The sequence below is a fragment of the Lampris incognitus genome, chromosome 3 (assembly GCF_029633865.1).
Source record: "Lampris incognitus isolate fLamInc1 chromosome 3, fLamInc1.hap2, whole genome shotgun sequence".
In the NCBI taxonomy this organism is placed as follows: Eukaryota; Metazoa; Chordata; class Actinopteri; order Lampriformes; family Lampridae; genus Lampris; species Lampris incognitus.
In genome coordinates this window covers 85,015,288-85,031,526 of record NC_079213.1, presented here as the reverse complement: position 1 = coordinate 85,031,526, position 16,239 = coordinate 85,015,288, and the positions used below count along the sequence as shown (strand labels likewise).

Sequence of the window (16,239 nt, the reverse complement as noted above, 5' to 3'; positions counted from 1 at the left end):
CTATGGGAAACTTTGAAAGCTTATCTTAGAGGTGAAATTATTTCCTACACCACATATGAGAACAAACTTAAAAAAGATAAATTGTCCATGCTAACACGCCGCATTGCCCAATTAGATAACGCATATTCCGTTTCACCATCTCCAGATATTTATAAGGAGCGCTTAACTTTGCAAGCAGAATTTGACACTTTGCTAACAGATCAAGTTACTGAGCTGCTTGTCAAGTCTAGGAGCACCTACTATGAACAGGGAGACAAAGCCAGTAAGTTATTAGCACACAAGTTGCGTCAAGTTTCATCATCACATCAAATTCCCAAAATTCATACATCATCCGGAATATCATTAGACCCTAGGGAGATAAATGATGAGTTCAGAAGTTTCTACCAGTCTCTATATACTTCTGAAGGTGATGCTGATTTATCAGAATTTGATGACTTCTTCCACTCCCTTGATGTACCTTTAGTCAACCAGGATTTGGTTAAAGAATTAGAACAACCAATCACTGTTGAAGAACTGTCTAGAGCTGTCAAATCCCTTCAATCCGGGAGAAGCCCAGGGCCTGACGGTTACTCGACAGAGTTTTATAAAAAGCTTCTCCCCAAAATAGCCCCTATTCTAATTGAAATGTATAATGAAGCATTTGTTAATGGTATTCTTCCACAGACTCTCACTCAAGCGACTATCTGTTTAATTCTTAAAAATAATAAAGACCCTCTTGAATGTGCATCATATCGTCCAATTAGCCTGTTAAATGTTGACTATAAGATTTTAGCCAAACTTCTGGCAACACGCCTGGAAACAGTTCTCCCATCGATTATCTCTCCTGATCAAACAGGATTTATTAGAAATAGACATTCATTCTTCAATCTTAGGCGACTATTTAATATCATGTACAATTCCTCTGACACCAACACCTCGGAGGCCATTATATCCCTGGACGCGGAGAAGGCGTTTGACAGGGTGGAGTGGAAGTACCTTTTCTATACACTAAATAAATTCGGCTTTGGTTCAAAATTCACTACTTGGGTAAGACTTCTGTATGCGTCCCCCCAAGCCTCTGTCAGGACTAATAACACTCAGTCAGGCTGTTTCCCTCTGCAACGGTCAACACGCCAGGGTTGCCCTCTAAGCCCTTTATTGTTTGCTCTCACCATAGAACCCCTTGCAATAGCACTTCGTTCCAACCCTCTTATCAAAGGTATAGTTAGATACGGACATGAGCACAAGGTGTCTTTATATGCAGATGACTTATTGCTATACACATCTAATCTTTCTGTTTCTGTTCCTGCTGCCCTTGCTACTATTACATCCTTTGGTCATTTATCAGGGTATAAACTGAATCTCAGTAAAAGCGAATTGATGCCGCTTAATGTGACTGCGGAAAAATTCCCATTACATACCTTGCCATTCAAAGTTGCTCATAGTTGTTTCACTTATCTTGGTGTACAGGTCACGAGTCGATTTGAAAACCTTTTTCGGGCCAACTTTTCCTCGCTTTTAACCCGCACTAAGGATGATTTTGAACGCTGGTCAGTGATGCACCTCTCTTTAGTAGCGAGAATTAATTCTGTTAAAATGAACACACTCCCTAAATTTTTATATCTCTTTCAGTGCCTACCGATTTTTCTTCCCAACACATTTTTCAAAAAAATAGACGGCCTAATTCTACCTTTCATATGGGATAAGAAGACTCCTAGGATACGAAAACAGCTCTTGCAGAGACCCAAGTCAGACGGAGGTATGGCGCTACCAGATTTTAGATTTTATTATTGGGCGGCTAATCTTAGGGTCATTCAGTTCTGGTTGCGAGGTGGAGAGATGTCCCCGTCCCCAATTTGGTTAAAGATGGAAGCTGCTTCGTCTGTACCGGCATCATTGTCTTCCCTCGCTCACTCCTCCATTACAGGCCCTTATTCCTCTTTCACCAAGAATGTGTGTGTCAAAACAACATTGAGGATCTGGAATCAATTTAGACGCCATTTTGGGTTTCGGACAACCTCTCTTTCTGCTCCGATGGCCTCAAACCCTGCTTTTGCCCCATCTATGGTTGATAGTGCTTTCTCAATATGGTCTAGTCTTGGTATAAAAAGGTTTAAAGATCTCTACATTGACAATACATTTAGTACGTTTGAGCAACTAGCAGTTAAATTTGGTCTTCCCAGGCATCATTTTTTTAGATTTTTACAGATCCGGAGTTACGTCCGCAATTTGGATCCTCATTTCCCCACCCTTCCTGGTGAAACACAGTTTGACACCTTTCTTACCCCGCTCCCCACTCTGAAAGGTACCTTGTCAATAATTTATAGACAAATTTGTTCTTTAAGAATTGCCTCACTTAATGACATTAAATCCTCATGGGAGGAGGAACTGGGGGAGGGAATATCTGATGGGCTGTGGGAGAGGGCACTCGGAAGGGTACATACCTCTTCGGTCTGCGCCCGACATGGTCTCATTCAATGCAAAATCATTCATAGGGCTCATTGGACCAAAGCGAGACTAGCGAAAATTTACAAAGACATAAATCCTAACTGTGTGAGGTGTAACCAGTCTCCTGCTAACCATGTGCACATGTTTTGGTGTTGCTCATCTCTTGATGGTTTTTGGAAAGATATTTTTAGCACACTTTCAGAAGTATGTGACACACAGATCAAGCCAGACCCTTTTATTGCGCTATTTGGGGTGCCCTCGCCCACATTGCAACTGACCAATATTAATAAGGATTTTATTGCCTTTGTTACCCTGTTGGCGAGACGATTGGTTTTGCTTAGTTGGAAATCCTCTGCACCCCCTTCTCATGCTCTTTGGATTAAGTCTGTTTTAAATTGTATAAAGCTGGAAAAAATTAGGCACACCCTCAAAGGGTCCCTAAACAAATTCTGGGCAATGTGGACCCCCTTCTTTTCTTATGTTAAGCGACTTCATTTCCCTGTTATTCCAGAGTGATGTGTGTGTATATATATATGCATATTTTTTCCTTTTTATTGATGTCCTTGTTGGATGGAGGTGGGGGCGTGGCAAGCTCCGGTGATGAAGGAGGTAGGGTGTATGTGTACATGATGTCTGTGAGGGACTGTGCTGGGTTGGCTGGCCTGCGGACAAGTGCATTGGAATATGTGTACTTGTATTTATTTAGTTATTTTTATTTATTTTTTATTTTTTTAATTATTTTAGTTAATTTGTTTTGATTTGATTTGATTTTTTTTTCTCCTTTGAGGGTGTGTTTTTATTCCTCATTGTATTCTGGTGTGTTAGTGTATTGTTGGATGTGTTTTGTGTTCATGCTGTACAACTTACGAGGACAATTATTTTGTAAATGTTGATTATGCGGAAAATTCAATAAACAAAGTTATAAAAAAAAAAAAAAAAAAAAAGGCCAGAGCCTGTCGAACCTTTGGGAGTTTGAGAAGGTGGACTAGAAACATAATTTGCACTTTAGCCGACTCTCTTATCTGGTGCAGCTTACAGTCAGGAGGGCAAACAGGGAATCTGTGTCTCACGTGGGACAAACGACCAAGACACAGGTCTGTTGTTATGGTTGTTATAGAAAAATCTGGACTAGTGCCAGTATCACACCAATGAAATGTTGTTAACAAGTTGGCAACTTTCATCACAAGGCTGATTTTCCTTCTTCTTTTTTTTTTGTCGAACCTCACCACATCAGTGTCAATATGATTTTGGTCAATAACTGAACTCTGCACGATGGAAAATGAGGATGGTTGTAAAAGTTTACTACTAAAGCCAAGTTTGACTTTTGGATTTTGGTTTAATATATTTAGAACCTCAATATGAATCAGTAAGTCTTATATTTCAAAAGAAAAAACAAAGAGAACAAGAAAAGAACAGCAAGTACAACATTAAAACTGTGAGTCAAAGAAACCTCTTGTTTTTGAAAAAAATACATCTCACATTAAGAGAAAAGACAACAAGACAGACAGCCAGACGGACAGACAGACAGACACAGATGGACAGACGGATAGACAGACAGACAGAGAGACAGACAAATAGACAGCCAGAGACAGACAGACAGACGGACACAGATGGACAGACAGACAGACAGACAGAGACAGATGGACAGAGACAGGCAGACAGACGGACAGACAGACAGACACAGACGGACAGACAGACAGAGACAGACAGAGAGAGAGACACAGACAGACAAGCAGAGTGAGACAGACCAATGGACAGACGGATGGACAGACAGATGGACAGACACGGACGGACAGGACAGACGGATGGACAGGCAGAGATACAAACAGACAAAGACGGACAGGCGGATGGACAGACGGACGGACGGACGGACAGACAGACAGACAGACAGACAAAGACAGACAGATGGACAGATAGACAAACAGGTGAATTTGGTTGGTTAAAACAGGTCAGTGTGAACAAATTCCCTGCCAAGCACAAGGAAAAACAAAATCATGACTACACAATTAAAGTGAAAATATCGTAGCGACTGGTTGTGTGTGTGTGTGTGTGTGTGATCCTTTTATCGTTGATGTGTGCAGAAGCGCTGTTTTTATGAGAGCTACCAGCAGCTGCCTCCCTCCCAGTGGACAGAGCTGGCTGAACTGATCAGTCAGTGTATGAGCTACCAGCCAGCTTTCCGACCCTCTGGCCGTAGCATCATCCGTCAGCTCAACAGTCTGATCCTTTCAGGTAAAGCTGCTCATCTAACCAATAAACAATACATTTACTTTTCAATTTGCTCAAGCATTGATGACTTGGACAAACTAATGACAAAGTTTTGGATGATTCAGAGCAGCACACACGAGAGTGGAGAGGTGGAGTTGCAGAGTAGGGGGCTAGAGAAATTTAGGATAAAGATAAACATGACATAATCTCAGTTTTCATTGACACGTTATTCATCTTCTTTTTTTTTTCATTTGCTCTCCCATAGTGCAGATGTTAAAACCTGCCCTTTTCATGCCTGTTAAAGAAAAGAAATATGTAAGAAACATTTCACCAGGAAACATGGATGACACCTGACTGTCTATAGGGCAGTTCTCAGGGTATCAGGCTACATCACCACCCAAAGTTCGAGGGAAATGTGGTTCACAGAAACTAATCACAGAAACCCACCCTTTCCATAAATGTTAGTGCATTGATTTTTTGCTTTCGAAATGAAGATATTACTTTATACAACCACCACTGCTCAGCAACGCTGTCAGACCAAAAACACACAATTTAAAAATTTCTCTAAAGTAATACTGTGGTAATCCGTACCTGACTTAACTTAAGAGTAGGTGAGAGGGGGTAGGAAAAACCAAGTGTATATTTCCTCTTACTCCTTTTCCAACATGTAACAAATAATCTGATGCATACGGAGATTTGTATGCTGAGTTTGATGTGTGGATTTGTTGATCACTTCAAATTATTGGCAATGGCTTATCTGTATGTTATATCCTGCTTATTTACACTACCGTGCAAAAGTTTGGGATCACCCAAACAATTTTGTGTTTTCCATGAAAAGTCACACTTATTCACCACCATATGTTGTGAAATGAATAGAAAATAGAGTCAAGACATTGACAAGGTTAGAAATAATGATTTGTATTTGAAATAAGATTTTTTTTACATCAAACTTTGCTTTCGTCAAAGAATCCTCCATTTGCAGCAATTACAGCATTGCAGACCTTTGGCATTCTAGCTGTTAATTTGTTGAGGTAATCTGGAGAAATTGCACCCCACGCTTCCAGAAGCAGCTCCCACAAGTTGGATTGGTTGGATGGGCACTTCTTTGAGCAGATTGAGTTTCTGGAGCATCACATTTGTGGGGTCAATTAAACGCTCAAAATGGCCAGAAAAAGAGAACTTTCATCTGAAACTCGACAGTCTATTCTTGTTCTTAGAAATGAAGGCTATTCCATGCGAGAAATTGCTAAGAAATTGAAGATTTCCTACACCGGTGTGTACTACTCCCTTCAGAGGACAGCACAAACAGGCTCTAACCAGAGTAGAAAAAGAAGTGGGAGGCCGCGTTGCACAACTGAGCAAGAAGATAAGTACATTAGAGTCTCTAGTTTGAGAAACAGACGCCTCACAGGTCCCCAACTGGCATCTTCATCAAATAGTACCTGTTAGAGCCTGTTTGTGCTGTCCTCTGAAGGGAGTAGTACACACCGGTGTAGGAAATCTTCAATTTCTTAGCAATTTCTCGCATGGAATAGCCTTCATTTCTAAGAACAAGAATAGACTGTCGAGTTTCAGATGAAAGTTCTCTTTTTCTGGCCATTTTGAGCGTTTAATTGACCCCACAAATGTGATGCTCCAGAAACTCAATCTGCTCAAAGAAGTGCCCATCCAACCAATCCAACTTGTGGGAGCTGCTTCTGGAAGCGTGGGGTGCAATTTCTCCAGATTACCTCAACAAATTAACAGCTAGAATGCCAAAGGTCTGCAATGCTGTAATTGCTGCAAATGGAGGATTCTTTGACGAAAGCAAAGTTTGATGTAAAAAAAATCTTATTTCAAATACAAATCATTATTTCTAACCTTGTCAATGTCTTGACTCTATTTTCTATTCATTTCACAACATATGGTGGTGAATAAGTGTGACTTTTCATGGAAAACACGAAATTGTTTGGGTGATCCCAAACTTTTGAACGGTAGTGTACATGTTCAAAATAAATCATCATCATGCTCTTTGATAACAGACTATGTCATACTGCACGCCGCGGAGCCCCTCCAACAGAGAGATGGATTTTGGCGAGTTCTTGGCCCTGTCTGCCAGGACCAGACAGTCTATGAAGAGAGATACCTGCGCTACATCTCCCAGCTGGGAAAGGTAAATATGCTGGGAGGAGAACACTGGAGGGCAGTTTTTCTCTAGGCAATGAGTGTGCCATCGAAACAGGAATCCAACTACTGCTGTCTGTGTGGAGGAGAATAGCTACGACTCAGTATTTGTTGACTGGCCCATAGTATCATTATAGGACTTTCTTTAGGGGAATGCTCCTCATTTTGAGAATACATTATCTCCGTGGTCATGAATAATCAAAGTAAAAAGTATAGATGGAAAGTGTAGAGTTTCTCTACAAAAAATGAACTGGTTTGTCTATATATCTATCTATCTATCCATCCATCCATCCATCCATTTTACTAGGGGAACTTTGGCAGTGTGGAGCTGTGTCGGTACGACCCGCTTGGGGACAATACAGGTGAGCTGGTTGCTGTGAAGAAGCTGCAGCCTAACAAGCAGTCCACCCCAGAAGACTTCCAGAAAGAGATCCATACCCTCAGAGTCCTGCACTGTGACTACATCGTCAAATACAGGGGTGTCTGCTATAGCACGGGTAAAAACCAAATAGATTACGAAAAGTAAATACTTTAACCGTAAATAGTGTCACAGTTAAAGAGTAGACAGCAAATTATGTGCAGCTTCCTTATCTATTATTAACCCTCATCTGTAACGTTCAATGGATGGTGCAAGGCATATTAGGCTGAGGGGTTTCATTTCGCTTTTGCAATGTCAACACAATTTGTATAAGATCAAGGCTACTCTGCCAGATAGGATCAGTCCTGTGGCTGCTACCTGGTCCGTCTCACCAATCTAAAGAAGTCTTACCAGAAGTGGGGTTCGAACCCACGTGGGCATATGCCCATTGGATCTTGAGCGCCTACTGCGGGCGGATCATCCGGGTGAAATGTTGACAATGTTGAGCGACGTTGAGTTTATCGTCAAATCACATTTCGGTACCATCAACATTCATCAACAACCTCTGCCAATCGTAACACCCATATCTCCCCCCTATCTTCCCCTCATGAAGATTTAACCAATCAGTTCAGAGGCAGGCGAGGGATGTTGATGCGGGCATTGAGGTGAACATACAACGCGTAGCCTATACGATCGACAGTCTCAATTCGTTTGAGCTGTCAAATATATAAATCCAGTTTTCATAACGGTGAGTATTATCTTCCCCTCATGAACTGAACATCCAACGCGAAGCCTATACGATCGACAGTCTCAATTCGTTCGAGCTGTCAAATATATAAATCCACTTTGCCGTAGCATTGAACGCCAGCTGTGTACGGTACAGTACAGTACAGCAAGGTTATGAAGAGCTACCTATTGCTCATGGTAAGCAATACTTTTCACAACATGATATATCTATTAATTTTGGTTATTGGAGGGGCTGCTCTCATACTGATGGGATGCACACGATCTCTCACACGGTCCCTATTTAGAAGCGTAGCCCCGTTGTGACTGATGTGTCGTGTTACGTATATTGACCCACTCCATAGCTAGCTAGCTAGGTGAAAACGTAGTAGTGACCTACGGTCAATTTCTCCCACATTATATAGCGGTTTCTTATGGATATGTGCACATTAGAGGATGTAACTGAAAGTATGAATCATTACAACAATTCTGGTATGGTGTCATGTCGATTTATTCAGCTATTCTATCATAAAACTAGGCTACAATTTCGCTAGCTTGCTTGCCGTTGCATTGAATGCCAGCTGTGTACGGTACGGTAAATATGTGTATTGTAAATAGTTACAGCCTACTGCCTGTGACGTCATTGTCAGCTCTGGAAACCCAGGTTTTTTTAAGGCAGCTTATATGACGGTCGTCGGATCGAATCCCGTCCGAAGTGTAAAAAACATAAAAGTTTTCTGACGTCGTTTCAACAGCTAACAACGCATTTATCAGAAAGATGCGGTTGGAAACAGTCATACTTTTCCTTTCTTTCTCTCCTTTTCCTCCCCCTTCTCTTCCTCCCTTTCTTTTCTTCTCCCCCCTTCTTCCCCTTTCTTCCCCATCTTTACCTGGACGAATGTTCCCCAGCCTGCGCTCAACACCCTAACCACTCGGCCATTCTGGTCAGTTGTACAGTGCATGCTGGAATGTGTGTATTGAGGCACCAACTCCATCAGCACTTGGGGCTCCACCTACACTGGGACCAATCACACTAAAATATGTACACACACAGTACTGTACAGTGTTTCAGATAGAGTTGTCCACCAAATGTCATGATTTATGTCAAGCCAGCTCTGACACGATGCACATTGCACGGAGGATGAGCAGAGCATTGGATAGTTGAGAACAAAAACACTGATGAGATTTATCTGCATTGTACAATACACATTGGAGCCTGTCACAGAAACACAAGAGGATACCCTGGACACACATCCAGTCTATCATAGTAATCACACAATCATTCTCATTCATAATCATGGGCAAAATTAAGCCTTTGAGTCAACATTGCAGAATAGGTTTGCAGTCAAACAATAGTACTGGTCAAAGGTCAGAGCACCATGACAAGAGCTTTACCCCATTGACCTCAGGATGGATGGAGCGTGAATGATATTGAGGTACTACAGGAAATAACAATGGTCATGAAGCTCTTCTCATATTATGTGAGAAAGGGTGATGCAATTTTGCAAATTAGTGAGGAAGGGTACATAAGGAATTGACTTCCCTCAATGAGTACAGACATGACCTTGCTTTCCTTGCCAGGTAAGGGAAAGTATTTTCCTCTTCTCATCATAAAGCTGTTGTATGTGTTTGGTAGGCCGCCTCAATGTGAGCTTGGTGATGGAATACCTTCCCCATGGCAGCCTGATCTCCTATCTGGAAAAAAACCGGTATAAAGTCAACACCAGACGCCTGCTGCTCTTTGCCTCTCAGATCTGTAAGGTAGGAAAGACAAATATGTTGTTTTTCATTGTTTCTAGGTTTTCTATTACAAATGCCATATCTGCTGTTTGTCACTTACTCTTGCAGAATGACTGCTGGCACAGAATTATTATCAATTATGGATCTCTTTATAGAACAGTGGGTAACTTATGGACAATGCTGTTTGCTCTTTAATATTTCATAGTATTTTAATATTCAAGTTAACTCAAATGATGTTTTCCCTCTCAAATGGATAGATAGTATTCCCTTAAATAGAGAGGAAAAATTGGCCAAAGGTCAAAACCATGCTCGGAAAAATGTCTGACTGCATCATGAAGGGTGGAATAAACATTTATTTTCACATCTCTGTTTCTATTTCCATTTTGGCAGTTAGCTAAGACTTAAATTTGCGATGGTAGAATAGGCTTACATAACCAACATGACAAAGCACCCATAACAATGGAAGTATGTAGTATCTGTTGAGTGACCTGACAGCAGATAGAACAAATGCTTCATATCCTTTTAGGGATGCCCCCCGAAACCCGGTTCTAAACGGGAACCGGTTCTAAATTAGTAAAAACCGGAGCATTTTTAAGATCTGACGTTTTCGGTTCTGCTATCGGTAGTCGGTAGGTACTCGAGAAATCATGGAGTGAGATTTATATTGTGGCAATTGTGTTTTTCGAGGAATTTAAACGTCGCGAACATAATCTTGTTTGCCGTTTTCTCCATCTCTCTGTCTCTCTCTCTTACTGCGCGAGGGGCGGGGCTGTGCTGTGCTCCACACACTCGCTCACACACGCACAGACAGCTCTGCTCAAGTACTCATCATGGCGGAGAGAACTAAACGTTCAAAAGTTTGGGGATATTTTTCAAAAGTCGATGACAACAACGCTCGTTGCCACAAGTGCAACAAATCATTTGCCAGTAAGGGTGGCAATACAAGCAATCTGTCGAAACATCTTTTGTTGAAACATGGTATTAATCTGCAGAAACGCGGAGTGTTCCACTGCTTTGCTCGTAGTGTTCCATCCACGTCCACTGCAGGTAAGCCGTATGAGCCATAGATACAGAGTTAGCTAGGCTAATAACGAATTATTACGAATAGGCCAATAAATAAAATATAATTGCTTAGCTAATTGTTTAGCTACAAATATATAAGCCATAGATACGGAGTTAGCTAGGCTAATAGCTGGGGACACTATAAGTCAGGAGAGATCACGACTCCTGCCGGAGAAGGCAGATGTGTTGATTTTTCTGCAGAACTGTTAGGATAATGTTCTAGGTTCTTGTTTGTTTGAACTTCCGTTAGCCTTTTGCTGTAAAAAATTATTTTTAATATATATTTTTTTCTTTATCTTTATCTACTTTTATTTTCTTATCTTATTTGTTGTTGTTGAATGTTGATTATAAAGTCTATAATTCAGATGCATTTAAAACATTGCTGCTGCTGTTGCTGCTGAATAAATAATATTTGTTTATATTTATATAAAGTTATATAATAGAATAATAAAGCAATGTCGATTCTGTTCTTAATTAAGTGTCTTTTTTTCTTGCATAATAATCAAAAAGAACCGATAAGAGTATCGATAAAGTACTGAACCGATAAGCAGTACCGATAAGAGTAGTAGTATCGATAAAATCCTAACGATACCCATCCCTATATCCTTTAGTGTTATACTGTATTACTATGCTATCTAAACTATATTGTAGTCACATATGATGCTATTTTATACAGGGACTATTAATTCTGATCAAAATTATGTTATCTTGGCGGTGTGGTGGCGCAGTGGTTAGCGCGGTCGCCTCACAGCAAGAAGGTTCTGGGTTCGAGCCCCAGGGTAGTCCAACCTTGGTGGGTCGTCCTCTGTGTGGATTTTGCATGTTCTCCCTGTGTCTGTGGGTTTCCTCCGGGGGCTCTGGTTTCCTCCCACAGTCCAAAGACATGAAAGTCAGGTGAATTGGCCATACTAAATTGTCCCTAGGAATGAATGTGTGTGTGTGTGTGTGTGAGTGTGTGTCAGCCCTGTGATGGCCTGGCAGCCTGTCCAGGGTGTCTCCCTGCCTGCCACCCAATGACTGCTGGAATAGGCTCCAGCATCCCTGCGACCCTAAGAGCAGGAGAAGCGGTTAAGATAATGGATGGGTGGATTCAGTTATCTTTGAGCAGATAGGCGCCAATAAATAGACTGTCTACCTCTTTTCTCCTCTCTCTCTCTGTGCTTTGTCTGTCAAATTTCCTACGGGCCAAAATGATTGTGAATTTTTAGCTTTTTTCCGTCTTCTCCCCAGGGACTGGAGTACCTGCAAAGCATGCGTTACGTGCACCGGGACCTTGCTGCCAGGAACATCCTAGTGGCCAGTGACGTTCAGGTGAAAATTGCTGATTTCGGCCTGACCAAGATCATTCCTTTTGACAAGGAGTACTACCGAGTCACGCAGCCCGGGGAGAGCCCCATCTTCTGGTAACCGTCTTTATGATTCAAAATACAATGTTAAGCACAGGTCAACATCAAGGTTTGAAGTGAGGGGGAACTGGTGTGGTCTCTTACCCCCACCAGAAGAGTTAGTGAGAGAGAAATTTCAACTTGTGGAGTCCCATGCCATTTTATCATATGAAACCTGAATTTCCTGCCTAAGTACATGCTTGACACAAGTCTCCTTGAGTGTTTCAAATTTCTGGAGTTCCCTTGAATGAATGCAGCCAACCCCATTACCATAGTTATTTTAAAGATGCATCAACCTGTGGGTGTGTGACAAGTCTCTGAAGTCTCATCAAGCATTTTTGCCAATTTAGCAACTTTATCATTAGAAATAACAACTTTTGTCCTACAAACACAATGGGCCGTGTCTGCAAGTGGGAAGCTGGATGCGGGTATGTGCCCTGGTCGCTGCACTGGCACCTCCTCTGGTCAGTCAGGGTACCTGTTCGGGGGGGAGGGGAAACTGGGGGGAATCAGTCATTCAATCAAGTTGCATTTTATGTAGTGCTTTTCTAGCGGCAACAGCCACTCAAAGTGCTATACATTTCTGGTCAAATCTGAATAGCGTGATCCTCCCATGCGTTATGTCCCCCTGGTGAAACTCCTCACTGTCAGGTGAAAAGAAGCGGCTGGAAACTCCACATGTATCGGAGGAGGCATGTGGTAGTCTGCAGCCCTCCCCAGATCAGCAGAGGGGGTGGAGCAGCGACCCGGACAGCTCGGAAGAGTGGGGTAATTGGCCGGATACAATTGGGGAGAAAAAGGGGGAAAATTTAAAAGCGACTAGCTGCAAATTTAACCACTTGTTCTGATTGCAGGAACATGTGTTGCTCACTGATACGTTAAGGGGTGAAATGGTATGACTGATGCCAGTTGAAGTAGATAGTGTCCATCCATCCATTATCCAAGCCACTTATCCCAATTGGGGTCATGGGATGATGGAGCCAATCCCAGCAGTCTGCAGATAGTGTATCTCGTTCAATTGTGAGAACTAACCGATATGTTCAGTAATGTAGGCTGTGAGTGTTTATACTGAACAACTTGGTGTTAGCCAATGATAAAGTCATTTGGAGATAAAATTATAGGCCGTACCCCCACACCCATCCCAAAACTTCTCATGTTATTCAGGTATGCTCCAGAGTCCATCACTGCATCGAAATTCTCCCACAGTTCTGACGTCTGGAGTTTTGGAGTGGTTCTACATGAGCTCTTTTCCTTCTGTGAGATGAGGTGCAACCCTAAAAGAGTGAGTTGTTGATGAGAGCAGAGTGACGGATAGATAGACAGATAAACACACAGACACATGATGTGATTCCTTCATTGAATTGCCATGCAGTTGCATTCCATTCCTTCATTTTTATCATGTGTGGTTTCATCTTTCAGTTGTACCTGCAAGCCATCGGAAATGAAATGCAGGGTCCAACCACCTCAATGCATCTTGTTAGTATTCTAAAGGACAACTGGAGACTACCTGCCCCTCCAAACTGCCCCTCCAAGGTGTGTCCAGTTCACATGTACAGTAATTTAACTAATCCATTCCAACAATGTTCATTTGTCAGTATTTACAAAAAATGTATTTGATGGCATTATATGAAATGCACATTTTTAAATGATTTGTTCGATAAAAAAACTACCAAATGAAGTTTTTAGTTTCCAGCCCTCAAACACGTTTAAACAAACCTGCAAAATGTTTAAAATCTAATTTAGAGGAGAAAATCTTCAATAAGACACCACAGATTTTATGTTTTCTTTCTATGGGAAATGATGCTAATAACAGGCATTATACTGTTCTTTTCATCCCTTCTGGCATGATAACATTTTGTATTATTCCGATTGTAATACCAGGTATACAGTTTGATGGAGCAATGCTGGGCATACAACTCTGAGGAACGGCCATGTTTTTCCAGCCTGAGCGATGAAATTGAAAGCATCACACCGGAGGAGAGGTAAAACCTGGAGGGCTAAGGCAGAGCATCTTTGGGCCCTGGAGTTCGAGCTCGAGGATGAGCACCACAATACAATACAAAAACCATTTATTGCCAAGGGGAGCAATTCAGTTTTCTCTGCCAGCAACAGTGAGAGTGCTTTTTGCAACGCTGAACAACATCCAACTTTAACACACAAACAGCAGGGACTGCATTCCAGGCAGGCAGTGAGGTTACTCCTAAAGATTTAGACTGCCTGAATTTTAATCTTGATTTATTTTAAAATGTTTACCCCTTTTTTCTCCCCAATTGCATTTTGGCCAATTACCCTGCTCTTCCGAGCTGTCCTGGTCGCTGCTCCACCCCCTCTGCCGATCCAGGGAAGGCTGCAGACGACCACATGCCTCCTCTGATACATGTGGAGTCGCCAGCCGCTTCTTTTCATCTGACAGTGAGGAGTTTCATCAGGGGGACGTAGCGTGTGGGAGGATCACACTATTTCCCCCAGTTCCCCCTAGTGCAGCGACCAGGACACATACCCACATCCAGCTTCCCACCCGCAGACATGATAAATTGTGTCTGTAGGGACACCCGACCAAGCCACAGGCAACACGGGGATTTGAACCGACGATCCCCGTGTTGGTAGGCAACAGAATATACTGCTAATCTAATCGGACCCCCTAATCTTGCTTTATTTGATCGAAAGTAATTCACATGGTTCTATTTCAGATGACAGATAATAATCTACACAAATGAGCACAAGTTATAGTACAAGCTTGTCCATAGATAGTCATGTCTGACATCCATGAACAGGACGGGAAGTTTCAGTGAAAGTTTATGGCTGACTCACATTTTCACACAGGTCAATAACAAATAAATGATTGCATCCTGTGAGCGAAGTGTTTTAGGACTCATTTATATATGTCGTAGCAGGATGGATGACTGTAAAGGCTTGCTTTTATATCCACAACTGTCAGTGAAGTGTCCTTTGGAGCCACCACAGAGGACGAGCTGAACAGCATAACATATTGGTGGCAGATGTCAATGAGAGCAACATGAAATGAAATCATTTTGATATTGTGATTCCAAAGCTACTATCTTTATGATGTTACATTTTTTATATAATTTTCTTTCACAATCAATAAATCCACCTGAGTAGTAGTTAATTATTTTGATAATCTGCTTTTTTTTCAAGACTGATTTTTGAAGAAAAAAAATTCAAGATGTCAGTGTTTTTCTTCTTTCTTTTGAATAATTTTTTGTTTTTGCTTAATAAAAAAGATCATTGGATAAGATGCACTTTATCTGCACTGCCTCTTCCTAACCAATGGAGAGCAATGTTACACATGCTAAGGAGAAAGGTCTGCTTACCTTGGATCTCAGGTGCAACTGCATGTTAGGTTCTGCTGTGCATCCCACAGGGTCAAAATATGGGGAAAAAAATCCTAATTTTTTGCTATACAGAAAAGCTTTGCAGTATGGAAACTGATACCTCCAAATTACCAATTCTCTCTATGAAGCTTAAATAGACCCTGGAGGTTGATATTGGAGGCACTGGGTCTATCAGGAGACTGACAGCGTATAACTAACACTGGATATGGTGTTTAATCACCAATGTTACAATTTCATTTAGCAGACGCTTTAATCTAAAGCAACATACATCTGACAGTTAATACAACACAAGCAAGGATCTAGTCAGGAGACAAAAAGGCAAGTAAGTGCCAAAAAAAACTAGGTTCAAGTCCGATAGGAGATTGGTGTCAACATATGGTGCATAGAAGCAATTTTTTCACCACGCATTTGTTTCATGCTCCTACCTTTTATCTTCATGATAACCTCTCTCTCTCTCTCTCTCTCTCTCAACATTTTTAACAAACATTCAGCTTGGTTAGCTTTTATCCAGTGAGTGCCTCTCCTCCTCAAACAATGGCTGTCGATGTGCTCCGGAGCAAGGCACCCCACTGGACAACTGCTCTGTGGTTAGAAGGCTGTGGTGGTGTTATCAAGGCAGCAGTTGATGATGTGTGTAGCTGAAGTAGTGTTAAGCATGCATACGCTCCCTCTGGGTAAATGAGGGTTTAAAAAGTGCAACTGGACTTGGTATATATCCGTAAAGACGTTTCGCCTCTCATCCAAGAGGCTTCCTCAGTTTCTTTCTGTTTCCTTTCTGACTATTCCAAGCTAGTAATAGCTCTGACAACGACTCCTAGAG

The 16,239-nt window shown here is 41.7% G+C and overlaps 1 protein-coding gene across 1 annotated transcript in view; it reads left to right on the top strand.

Moving 5' to 3' along the window:
• Positions 1-15,247, top strand: part of jak3 (Janus kinase 3 (a protein tyrosine kinase, leukocyte)) — an 83,639-nt gene extending 68,392 nt beyond the window's left edge. The window contains exons 15-22 of the mRNA XM_056276841.1: positions 4,509-4,659; positions 6,657-6,787; positions 7,106-7,295; positions 9,516-9,640; positions 11,912-12,084; positions 13,231-13,348; positions 13,486-13,599; positions 13,948-15,247. Of these exons, the coding sequence (XP_056132816.1) occupies positions 4,509-4,659; positions 6,657-6,787; positions 7,106-7,295; positions 9,516-9,640; positions 11,912-12,084; positions 13,231-13,348; positions 13,486-13,599; positions 13,948-14,052 (1,107 nt within the window). The 3' untranslated portion in view covers positions 14,053-15,247. The remainder of the gene's footprint in view (positions 1-4,508; positions 4,660-6,656; positions 6,788-7,105; positions 7,296-9,515; positions 9,641-11,911; positions 12,085-13,230; positions 13,349-13,485; positions 13,600-13,947) is intronic.
• The last annotated feature ends 992 nt before the right edge of the window (positions 15,248-16,239 follow it).